We start from the raw sequence: 12696 nt of genomic DNA on the forward strand, positions 1-12696 counted from the left end.
ACTGAAGATCTTCTGCTTTCCCTGGAGCCGATCATTTGATGTTTTTCCTTGTCCTTCTTGTTGTGATTCTATGATCTATGTGGACAATAGTATTTCCTTTCCTATCACATTTTGGATTTTAAAGCATTGGAAATCTTTTTATCTGAGCAGTCAATTATATTAGGCACTTTATATTTTTCCCCTCTCCAATCAACTTCTTGATCAAAGTTCTTTCTCCTTCAGTACAAGGTCTAAAACGTTCATTAAATGAGTTAATTACATCCAATTAGCAGGTAGCAGTCATGACTGTTGATTGCATATTCCTCACCTATACCTAAACATAATTTTTTTTTTTTCCCATGTGTGATCTTTTCTGCCAAAAACAGTAAAACACCTTAGTGATGTTAGACAGCTATTATTAATTATTATTCACATAACTTCATATTTATTATATCAAAGTGTCAGTAGATAGCACACTATTAAAAAGGTATTAAAGGGAACCTGTCACTCTAAAAATTGTATATGAGCTAAGGCCACAGGCATCAGGGGCTTATCTACAGCATTCTGTAATGCTGTAGCTAAGCCCCCGATGTATCCTGAAAGGTAAGAAAAACAGGTTATATTATACTCACCCAGGGGCGGCCCGGTCCGATGGGCGTCCAGGTCCGGGGCAAAGTACTGCAGTGCGCAGGTGCTCGGCCTCTCTGACCTTTCCCGGCGCCTGCGCACTGCAGTACTTTGCTCTGCCCTCAACAGGGCAAATTACGCCGGAGCCGCAGCGTGAAGACAAGAAGAGGACGTCATCGTATGAATATTAGGAGGCCCCGGACCTGGACGCCCATCGGACCGGGCCGCCCCTGGGTGAGTATAATATAGCCTGTTTTTCTTACCTTTCAGGATACATCGGGGGCTTAGCTACAGCATTACAGAATGCTGTAGATAAGCCCCTGATTCCGATGGCCTTAGCTCATATACGATTTTTGGGATGACAGATTCCCTTTAAATATAATGGTAGTTGGGTCAAAAATTAAGGCATCAAAATAAGGTAAAAAAATACAAATAAATAGAGTGCCAAACTAAAAGGACATGTATAGGGTTCAGTACAATACAATAGACTCAGAAAAAAAATGTGTACACAAGAACCAATAATAATAAGAAGTACATTTTATTAACAAAAAAGCAACAAAAACCAGACGTTAACATGTGGTGGGTGTCTTGGTACCATTTTTCAGGTTTCCCACTTTTTAATAGCTTTTTTGTAGCTTTTTTGTTAATAACATTTTGTACTTTTTATTGTTCTTGGTTCTTGTGTACACCTTTTTATATCTGATACTATTAAAAAGGTGTAGGAGACCACCAAAACCATGTAGTTATCTGTCCTGATCAAATACTGCGTAAAATCTTAGAAGGCAACAAGTGTGTGCTCTTGGCCCAGTGCCCGGATCAGGAGTCAGGTCCTCTGTAGTGATGCGTGTCTGTCAATCATTCCTGCTGCCGGCATTGTCGTGAACAGAAGAATCCAATGAGGAGACGCTAGTGAACAGTTCTTTCTTTCTGTCTCTGATAATCTGGAAGGACAAATAACCATTCGATTAAATGTATTCCCTGTTGCTTAAAAAACGCCCACATATTTTGCTGTGCAATAAATTGCAATAGCCAGTGATAGACATCCTAAGGACGGGGTCACACAGCCGTCGAGTCTCTGCCAATTATGCAAATCCTCCTCATCAAACTCTAGTCAGAGAGAAGCGGGGAAGGTGGAGACAAAAACTATTATGAGCTGCCCCATAGAATAAATAACACTGGTCCAATTGCTATCCGATAAAACATCACATAGCACTTGGTAGGGTTATACGCTCACATGAGCTTGCTCTTGGCGCTAGCACTCATGCACACTGCCATATGGCACATAGAGGAAGCAACAGGCCCATACTCACCCTCTGTGCGCCCCTGGTTTCCCTCCTAGATGTTCTACTTTGGATTATGACTGTGGGATATTCCATCATGAAGGCGAACCTCCCTTAGACCCCCATTGAGATAAAACGATAATGGAAACAAGCATTCCCAGCAATGCTTGTGTCTGATGATCGACTATTGGAACGTTTTGCAAAATAGTCATTCATTGAGGGAGATTTTTTTTTTTTTTTTTTTAGTAAACTTAAAAAAAAAAATCATCTTTCTCGGTAGCACATGAAACCTGTGTAAAACATGATATGTGCTGCAGAGAACATAGTGTTCTATCCAAACAGAACTTTTTAAAATGTGTATAATGATAGCAATAATAAATGACCGACTATATATTCCTTTAACATGTCATGATGGATTTGGTGGATGGAGTGTGGTGCGGGCTCAGAAGCAAAGCATCGGCCTCTAAAAGTAGCAAACAAATGTGGCCGCTGACCGCTGCGTTAACCTCTTAAATCTGATAGGAAGGAAGCCTCCCGTCCACTTCTGCTCCATTGAAGTAGTATTTCGCAATGTTCACTGAATATCGGGGTTGCTGATACGATGCTGTGAGGACTATCGCTCCTTTCTCAGTCCACCATATAACCGCATAAGAAAGCTACCAAAGAGGAAATCTAGGGACAGTCAGGCATTTCTAGCACAGTCCCAGCAGAACTAGTCCAAATGTGTTTAGGAAAATGTCCTACTGCTCAAGCTAAGCAAACAAGTCTCTCTATCCTGGAAAATAGCACAGCTGCGCCAACAATGCTACCAGGTCCCCGTCCTCAGCAAAGAAGCCGCTACTACTTCAGAAATGAGCTCATGAACGGGGTATTCAGACTGTAAGGGGATAAATCACTACCTGAAATAGGGGACATGACCGTGATCACCCTTACATACATTGTAGACTAGTAAGCGCACTCAGACGCTATGGAGGATATTTCACAGGGAAGGAAGGGAGATCATCTTTAGATCTTGTTGAGAAATTATAGATGAGGATGGTCTTCTGGCATTCAGTGTCATTGTGATCACATACTTGAAGAAACCACAAGATCTAAGACTAGTTGGAACAAGTTTGGCAAGCACCAGTCCTCTGGCCACCAAGCTATGGCAGATTAGCCCAGTGTCTGGAGTAGGGGCACAGCCTGTCCAGATACTTACTGTATGGGAAATAGCGGACTTGCATGTAGATTTCTCTGGCAGTTTTCAATATCTCCACTGCCTAAAGGAGAAACAAAAAAAACAAATTAAATTCCAAGTCTTGGGAGTGCCTTTATACAGCATGGAAACACGTATCAGAGTGAGCGTTATAACTCTGCTGTGATTACAGTCACCCTAATCACAATATTAGCGAGATCATCAGTGTGTAATTAGAAGGGAGGCCGACAAAGATCAATCCGGTGCCTTGTCCTCCAGGATCTCAGCTAACCGGTTATGCGTGTCTCTGTCAGCAATGATGAAAGATGGCGGTTTAGTGGTAGAGACTTATCATCGCTGGAGATTAGCACAAGGACGGTACAAAGAGCGCTCCAGCGGTTCACACCCGGCCTCCTGTACAGCATATGGCAGAGGAGCAGGGCTAAGGCTAATGTTTCTGTTGGCTGAAAACTTGAAATGCTGCCCACACTTTAAATATACCACCCCCAAAATTAAAATGGGTGTATTGACCTGCTCTAGCTTAAAGGGAACCTGGCACTAAGTTTTTGCTACCCAATTTGAGAGCACCATAGTGCAGAGACAGAGACCCTGATTCCAGAGCTGTGTCACTTACTGGGCTGCTTACTGTAGTTTTGATAATCTTCTAGTGATAAAATCAGCAGGAGATGAAGTAAACGTGCTGCCAGGTAGTCCTCCATATTCACGAGCGCTGTATAAGTGTGTGCCACTGCACTGTATGCTAATATAGCGCTTAACACGCCCCTGGTTAAATCAGCCCCCAAATAATGCAGAAAACAGACATTCAAAATTGCCACATGCTGCTTAGTTTAGTTCTTTAGTTTATCTTAAAAAAAAAGTGTTTTGTTTAATTTTCCTGACTGATTTGGAAAACTGCTGTGTTTTTGTAAACTGCAGCCTGTCACTTCTCTCAGCATTTTTTAACCTGGGTAAGTGCAAAAATGCAGCAAAAAAACACAGGGATCAGTTTTTGCTGTGTTTTTTGGTGCAAAAACCTAAGGAAGTTAAATCATACTTTTTTGGGGGCAACTAAACTTTATCAACATGCCCAAGAGACAACAAAAATGCAGCAAAACCAGCCATGTATAAAGGTGAACCCAACACCAACTCTGAACTTAGAAATGGAAACCACTGAATAGTAACTGTCATTTTAATTCTTATTGATAGTACATAAAATTAAGCAACCTTGTAATGTATCCTATCAAAGAAAATCGGTTTGCCTTTCACACTCAATTCCTGGATAAAAGCTGTATTGAATGAAGACAGATATTTCTATTCCAGAGAGAGGAGATGGCAGTTGGTGCTCATAAAACTCGATGGAGGGAGGAGATAGAGGAAGACAGACGTTCTGCTGCACGTTCTCCTGAAATGGCAGCTACAATTCTCCATTAAACTTTATCAGCACCAACTGCCATCTGTGTCAGTAATGGGAAAGTCCGTATTCACCGAGTGCAGCCTAGGAGGAGAATGAAGCAGATTTCTAGGAGAAAATATATTAGAAAGTCTCTTGTTTTCACAAATGGTACTGATTAAAAAAAGATATACTATATATGTTAAAATGGTGGTTACTGGAAGTATGGTGGTCAGAGGCGGTACCTTGCTGTGCTCAATATCCTGGAAGTCCACGTTGTTGACAGTCAACACCTGGTCTCCTTCCTGCAGGCCGGCGCGATGAGCGTCAGAGTCGGGGATCACCTACACGACAGGGATTATAATAATCTTTATTTTATATAGTGCTAACATATTCCGCAGCGCTTTACAGTTTGCACACATTATCATCGCTATCCCCATTGGGGCTCACAGTCTAGAATCCCTATCAGCATGTGTTTGGAATGGGAGAGAAAACCTGAGAACCCGGAGGAAACCCACGCAAACACGGGGAGAACATACAAACTCCTTGCAGATGTTGTCCTAGGTGGGATATTAACCTAGAACTCCAGTGCTGCAAGGCTGCAGAGCTAACCACTGAGCCACCGTGCTGCCCATTACACTTGGAGTTACCGTATATACTCGAGTATGTCGAGATTTTCAGCCCAAATTTTTGGGCTGAAAGTGCCCCTCTCGGCTTATACTCGAGTCATGATCGGTGGTGGGGTCGGCGGGTGAGCACTGTCATATACTCACCTAGTCCCGGCGTTCCTGTCGCTCCCCCTGCCTGTCACACTGTCTTCGGTGCCGCAGCCTCTTCCCCTGAGCGGTCACGTGGGACCGCTCATTAGAGAAATGAATAGGCTGCTCCACCTCCCATAGGGGCGGAGCCGCATAATTCATTTCTCTAATCAGCGGTGCCGGTGACCGCTGACAGAGGAAGAGGCTGCGGCACCGAAGACCAGCTGTCCGGGGGAAGGAGCGGGACGCCGGGAGCAGGTAAGTATCGCATATTCACCTGTCCTCGTTCCACACGCCGGGCGTCGCGCCATCTTCCCAGCGTCTCTCTCTCCGCTCTGACTGTTCAGGCAGAGGGCGCGATGACGCATATAGTGTGCGCGCCGCCCTCTGCCTGATCAGTCAGTGCGGAGAGACGCCGGGAAGATGGCGCCGAGGAGCTGCAAGCAAGACAGGTGAGTATGTGTTTTTTGTTTTTTTTATTGCAGCAGCAGCAGCTATGGGGCAATAATGGACGGTGCAGAGCACTATATGGCACAGCTATGGGGCAACGGTGCAGAGCACTATATGGCACAGCTATGGGGCAACGGTGCAGAGCACTATATGGCACAGCTATGGGGCAATGGTGCAGAGCACTATATGGCACAGCTATGGGGCAACGGTGCAGAGCACTATATGGCACAGCTATGGGGCAACGGTGCAGAGCACTATATGGCACAGCTATGGGGCAACGGTGCAGAGCACTATATGGCACAGCTATGGGGCAACGGTGCAGAGCACTATATGGCACAGCTATGGGGCAACGGTGCAGAGCACTATATGGCACAGCTATGGGGCAACGGTGCAGAGCACTATATGGCACAGCTATGGGGCAACGGTGCAGAGCACTATATGGCACAGCTATGGGGCAACGGTGCAGAGCACTATATGGCACAGCTATGGGGCAACGGTGCAGAGCACTATATGGCACAGCTATGGGGCAACGGTGCAGAGCACTATATGGCACAGCTATGGGGCAACGGTGCAGAGCACTATATGGCACAGCTATGGGGCAACGGTGCAGAGCACTATATGGCACAGCTATGGGGCAACGGTGCAGAGCACTATATGGCACCGCTATGGGGCCATGGTGCAGAGCACTATATGGCACAGCTATGGGGCAATGGTGCAGAGCACTATATGGCACAGCTATGGGGCAATGGTGCAGAGCACTATATGGCACAGCTATGGGGCAATGGTGCAGAGCACTATATGGCACCGCTATGGGGCAATAATGGTGCAGAGCACTATATGGCACAGCTATGGGACAATGGTGCAGAGCACTATATGGCACAGCTATGGGGCAACGGTGCAGAGCACTATATATATGGCACAGCTATGGGGCAATAACGGTGCAGAGCACTATATGGTCCAGCTATGGGGCAACGGTGCAGAGCACTATATGGCACAGCTATGGGGCAATGGTGCAGAGCATTATATATATGGCACAGCTATGGGGCAACGGTGCAGAGCACTATATGGCACAGCTATGGGGCAATGGTGCAGAGCATTATATATATGGCACAGCTATGGGGCAACGGTGCAGAGCACTATATGGCACAGCTATGGGGCAACGGTGCAGAGCATTATATATATGGCACAGCTATGGGGCAACGGTGCAGAGCATTGTATATATGGCACAGCTTTATGTGGAGTATCTATGGGGCAATGGTGCAGAGCATTGTATATATGGCACAGCTTTATGTGGAGCATCTATGGGGCCATAATGAACGGTGCAGAGCATTATATGTGGCACAGCTTTATGTGGAGCATCTATGGGGCCATAATGAATGGTATGGAGTATCTATTTTTAATTTTGAAATTCACCGGTACCTGCTGCATTTTCCACCCTAGGCTTATACTCGAGTCAATAAGTTTTCCCAGTTTTTTGTGGCAAAATTAGGGGGGTCGGCTTATACTCGGGTCGGCTTATACTCGAGTATATACGGTACTTACATTGGCTGCAGACGTACAGTCACATGCGGTGCTGTAACGGAAGAGGAGCATGCAGCTTCACTGAGAAATTACAGCGTCATCATGTTTTAATAATTATAATATTGCGTTAAAAAAGCCTTTTTAATACATTTTTGTGTGAAAATGGCGTAGATTTTGCCTGGGCTATGTGTGATTGACATTTATGCAAGTAACAATTCCTCTGTCCAACCATCAGCAATGCCTCAAAACTGAAAACCGGCGACTACAACCTGAGGACAGCATTTATTTCTGGTTCAATGGGGCTGAGGTCGGGGCTCTGTGCATCCAGCCAAGTTCTTCCCCCCAAACTCACTCAAATTTATGGACCTGGCTTTGTACACTGGAGCTCAGGCATGTCGAAACATCAAAAAAGCATAAAGCTGTCCCACCGCGGCAAGGTGTACCCAATTGGGACAGTACCTACACTCTCTAATGTTAAAACCTACCTAGTGTGAACAGTGGCAGAGTCACAGGGTCCCATCCGGACACCCAGCTTTGGGTATACCTTGCCGCAGTGGGACAGCTTTATGCTTTTTTTTTTTTTTTTATCAAAAACAGTGCTTCCCAAGTACCCTATGGTGATTATTTCATGCACTTGCTTTTTTACTTATTTATTTTCATTAGGGTATATGCACACATTGTTTTTCTTTGGTTATGTGGAAACAGGAAAAAGTTTTCCCCAAACTTTTCCCACTAAGTTATCAGCGAACAATTATCCAAAATGTCTGTATGCTGAAGCACTAAGATTACTCTTCCCTGGAATTAAGGAACTGAGGTCAGCCCCTGACAAACATCCCCATGGCAATAATGCGCCTCCACCTCCAGTGGAGTCCTGGCATTCACCAAACCCAGAAATGAATATTAAGTGCCAGACAAAGAAGCGAGATTCATCACTCCAAATAACATGCTCCCACTGCTCCAGGGTCCAGTGGTGGTGGCTTCACTCCACTGCATCTTGGCATTGTGCTTGGTGATCTAAGGCTTGCAAGCAGCTGCTCAGCAATGGAAGCCCTGCCATCCTAGCACAGTTTCATACTAATCCTCTCGCAGATGAAAATGGAATGATCAGGAGGAAAAAATATATATATATATATATATTCGCGTCCCCGCGGCTGCTCGACACATGCCCGTTTGTTAGGCAATCCCTGCATGTGTTGCGGCTGTCGAATCGCCGTGAGACATGCACCTGCGGGGACTCAAACATAACTTTCAAGCATGACGAAAACAGTCGGTTAGCACCCGAGCATGCTCAGATAACACCTTATCCCAGCACACTCCATCACTAAAAAGGATATCTGAACGATTGCTTGTGATTACAGACATTTGTCTTTTATGTGATCTGTCAGGTTGAATTTCTCCTTGGCCACTGTTCACATACTGCATGATCGGCTACATTATTTGGCTCTTCCTACATGGCTAATGCCTTAGTCGTTACTAGTGTGACGAAATACACGGGCAACTTCACATAATATCGGAGGGTCTCCAGCTTTATGCTGTGAAGAAGCCTCCCAGACAGAAGATCACTTCTCCGAAAATATCCTGACAAGGTTCTACAAGTTCTACAGCCCCCCGAAGAAGCCATTCTAAGGTATATGTTGGGCAGACAACCCAAGAACTAAGGAAGAGGATACAGCAACATTTTTCGAACATCACGATGGCAAAAAAAGATAGAGATAAAGGAAAGTCCATAACGTCGGTGGCTATGCACTACCTTACGGATCATAACTCCCTTTGGAAAGGAACCAGGATTTTGGGTCTGGACAAGGTCCCCACAAACATTAGAGGGGGCAATATTACGTCGGAACTTCTGAGACGGGAGTCTAGGTGGATCTTCAATTTGAACTCTGTGGCCCCCAATGGGCTGAACGAGGACCTGCTTTTTACAGGCTTCTATAAAAGTATATGAACTGCTGCCCTTGGAGGAGTAAAGTTTGTGATTTTGAAATCTTTTTGTTCTTCGATTTCCTTTGTTGGACTACGTATAATGTTATTGTATTCATGGTATATTCACTTTGCATATATTGGTTAGCCATATGGACAGCATATTATCTCTGTTCATCTAGGGCATTATACTATCTTCGAAGCTCCGTGTGGCCCCTTATGTGTCCTTTTGTGTTCTTCTGAGTATCTGTGGTATATATCTGTGACCATTTTGTTCCATCACAACATCTATTTTGGAAGTTGTATATATGGGGGGCCCTATTTGGATGCTCGCCTCCTTCTTCCTCTTTTCTCGTCTCCATCCTGCATAGGGGCTCTATACGAGTCCGAGGTAACATCATATGCGTTTTCTTGTCAGTATTTGTTCCTTGGTAATATTTTATGTTCTTTAATAACTGGGTTTTTTACCATGGATTCCTGACACTGTATTTTGGTTGATGAAAGTTCTAACTTTCGACCTTGCCCATTGGTTACGAGTCGTATCGAGCATCAGTTTCATATTATGTCTGATTTTTTGAAGGGTACCATCACTGATCTAAGTATTCACTTTCCAGCTGTATAAATATGTGATGCCATTAAATTACTATGAATTATGTCAATTTCTGTATATTTTTGATAATGTACATATGTGCGCTGTATTATCTTTTGTCCATGAAGAACCGTGGTCATGGTTTGACCGTCTTTCTGGGCAGGGTTTAACTGCACCTGTGTATGTGTACATGGTCATTGTGATTTGTTTCTGTACTCATCAAATGTCTGCATTAAGTGTGCCTTTGATCAGTTGTTTATGTTCTCTGGTGGCCTGTCCTTGTTGGCTTCAGCCAGTTCTAAGGCACACCACCTTAGAGAGCATTTTTAGACATAGTGCTTTAGTATCTTTGGTTTCAAGAGGCCTGTTGGCCTTTGATGGCACTGTGTAGCACTAGGACAACATTAGGACATCTTTTGTGACCTTACCCACTGCTCATCGAGCCATAGAGCGCATGCCTGGGCTCTCCCTGGTGTATATGTATTTTGTATGTTGCTAAGGAGACCGAACCCTTTTGTCTTGAAAAAGCCGGGTGCCTGCGCAGGCTTAGGGTTACACAACTCTGAGAGCCGTGTGTGACACTGAGCTGCGGTGCCTTTGGCCCCATGAGGCCTGGCGCCCGTGCGATGGTATTGCCCAGCAGTAAGAGAGTACCGGGCTTTCTTCTGGGATTCCATCCTGGGCGCACCCGGATATGGTGTGCACGGTCTGGCTGGTCTCGCTGAGTATGTACACATCGTTGCCAGGTAACTGAGTTTCCTGGCTCATGACAAGTCTAGCGCCTGCGCAGCAGGTTTTTCCTGCCTGTGACTGGTGCCGCAAATGTATCTATCCGGCGCCGGTATTTTTCACTGTGATCCACATGGATTAATTATCTGGTCACTTTGATTTGAGTATGTGTTTCTCTACGCTTGTTTGGGGACACCTCTTTGCATTTCTTAGTCATTTTGTGCTTCTCTCTGTGTATACTGGTGCTTAGCAACGTTAGTTTCCGGCCAGGAAGCTTGAGCATGCGCAGTGAAACATGGCAGACGCTGCCGGCCTGACCTCGTGTGACTATCCACGGCTGTATCTACTTATTCGTCATAATAAAAGGTATATAAACATAGATAGTAATGGCGAAAATCATACCCCTGATGAAGCCACTCTAGTGGCGACACGCGTCGGGTTTTCGTTTTTCCTTATCATGTCTGGAGGGCTATTAGGTCTGTTTGTCTAATGGAGGGATCAAGGACTCACTGGCTCTGGTCTTAGTATCTCTGTGGGTAACTTACGCATTTGGTATGCTATTCTCTTGTTATTTTCAAGTTGGATCCCTGTATGGGGCCTGGTAGGCATTGATATTAGTCCTTTTGACTATACTTAGAATGTGCATTTAGTACGTCTTTGTAATAGTGGGCACATGCACTTTATGGTTGCTCACTTTAAGGCCTTGTTATAGACCCACTTCCAACCTCTAAGAAATATACATTTGTATTCTTCTATATATGTCTTCCATACTTGTTAGGGTTGTGTGTTGAATATATCCGTGTATATACTTGTGGTTTGAGTAATATGCTGTCCATATGGATCCTCCTTGATTAGGTATACATTCATATATGTATGTATTATCTGTATTTCCCATAACATTGGTTCCAGGCATGTGCCTCATTTTGGGCTATGATTTTTCTCTCTTTAACTGGTTTTAAATGTTTTTAATACTATCTATGTTATACTTTAATAAAATTGAGTCATTTTGTATACTATCCTGCTGCTTGGTGATCCCCATTCTTTATGACCAATGCTTGTTTCTTTTGAGTTGAGTGTTCCTATTGTCATTGGTTAAGGTTGGATCCCAGTATTATCTTATCCTTGGTGCCCCCAAAAAACTTTTATATGAAGTTCTACAGCCCCCCGAAGAAGCCTACGCGAAACGCGCGTAGGGGCTGGCGGTACCACAGACACATACCACGACTGACATGGGTGAGGCCCGGTCCTTTATATTCCTATAGACTTCCACTATATATGGGTCTTTGGTGGGACCATTAAGGTGTTATTGCTTTGCACTTACTTTGTTTAGTGAACCTGGGTCCTCAAGTCGTATACTGGAGGTGTGTGATGTGGTTGTTGTTACCTGTTTCCGTGATTCACAATATTATTCTATTTTGACTCTGACTTTGTATTTCATTGTGAGCATTTTAATATAAAATGGTTGTTAATAAATAATGATACTTTTTTATACCTTCAATGACAGCTCTATGACTCCTTTTTTCGGATTATATGGAAGGTTCTACAAGTTACAGCAAACGTGTTGGCAATGGGTGTTGTGTAACCTCAGAAGGGTGCTCTATCGTGGGGGGAATAGGTGGTCGGTATAGGCAGGTGTATACCGAACAGTCAGAAACTGATGGTGTGCTTGATGTGACACGAGAGACACTAACAGCTCGCTGGACCCCACTGACTTATAATGGGGTCTGCCAGGTATGTGGTTTTTTGATGGGAAGAATAAAGTTTCTTTCATCCTGTCAAATATGAAGGAATCTGCAATGAAAGCTCCAGTCGCAGCCCCCGACACAAGTGTGACCCCAGGCTCCTATTACCCTGCGCTTCATACAGTCAGGAGTAACAGAAACACGGCGGCATTTCCTGATCCTCTCTACGGAATGGCGCCACGCTTATAATGTACTACAGCCATACCTGTACTACAGCCATACCTTGGAAATAAAGATACCGAGCTGGGATGCTTTTCCACCTCTGATGTTAAAGCCAAGCTGCAGAGACGAAAAGAAAAAAAAAATCAGTAGCTTGTAAAAACAAAAAGAATGTGTCGCCATCTTTTTATTTCTCCACTCAAGGAGCCATCTGAGGGTTAGTCTCTTTTTGCCCTGAGCTGATATTTTTTTCTTGATACCATTTTCGAGTATTGCATGCACACCGGCAAAGACGTCATAAATGCTACTGTTAGAGACTGACGGCAGTATTTAAAAGGGCTGTCAGCATAAAGTGACTGTTCAAACCAAGCCCCACCG

At 44.4% G+C, this 12696-nt stretch overlaps 1 protein-coding gene across 2 annotated transcripts in view; it reads right to left on the bottom strand.

The window, feature by feature from the left end:
* Positions 1-378: 378 nt before the first annotated feature.
* The window catches only part of PDZD11 (PDZ domain containing 11), a 33170-nt gene continuing 20852 nt past the window's right edge, over positions 379-12696 (bottom strand). The window contains exons 4-8 of one of the 2 annotated variants that reach the window (XR_013221262.1): positions 12382-12438; positions 4696-4794; positions 3085-3145; positions 870-1547; positions 379-606 (exon numbers count right to left, since the gene is read on the bottom strand). Coding sequence is in view for 1 of the 2 variants with exons in the window: in XM_077284958.1 (XP_077141073.1) it covers positions 1513-1547; positions 3085-3145; positions 4696-4794; positions 12382-12438 (252 nt within the window). In the remaining variant the exon portion in view is untranslated. Of the gene's footprint in view, positions 1548-3084; positions 3146-4695; positions 4795-12381; positions 12439-12696 lie in introns of both variants that reach the window. The other variant, XM_077284958.1, reaches the window with a different exon arrangement.

Source organism: Ranitomeya variabilis, chromosome 2 (assembly GCF_051348905.1).
Source record: "Ranitomeya variabilis isolate aRanVar5 chromosome 2, aRanVar5.hap1, whole genome shotgun sequence".
NCBI classification, from domain to species: domain Eukaryota; kingdom Metazoa; phylum Chordata; class Amphibia; order Anura; family Dendrobatidae; genus Ranitomeya; species Ranitomeya variabilis.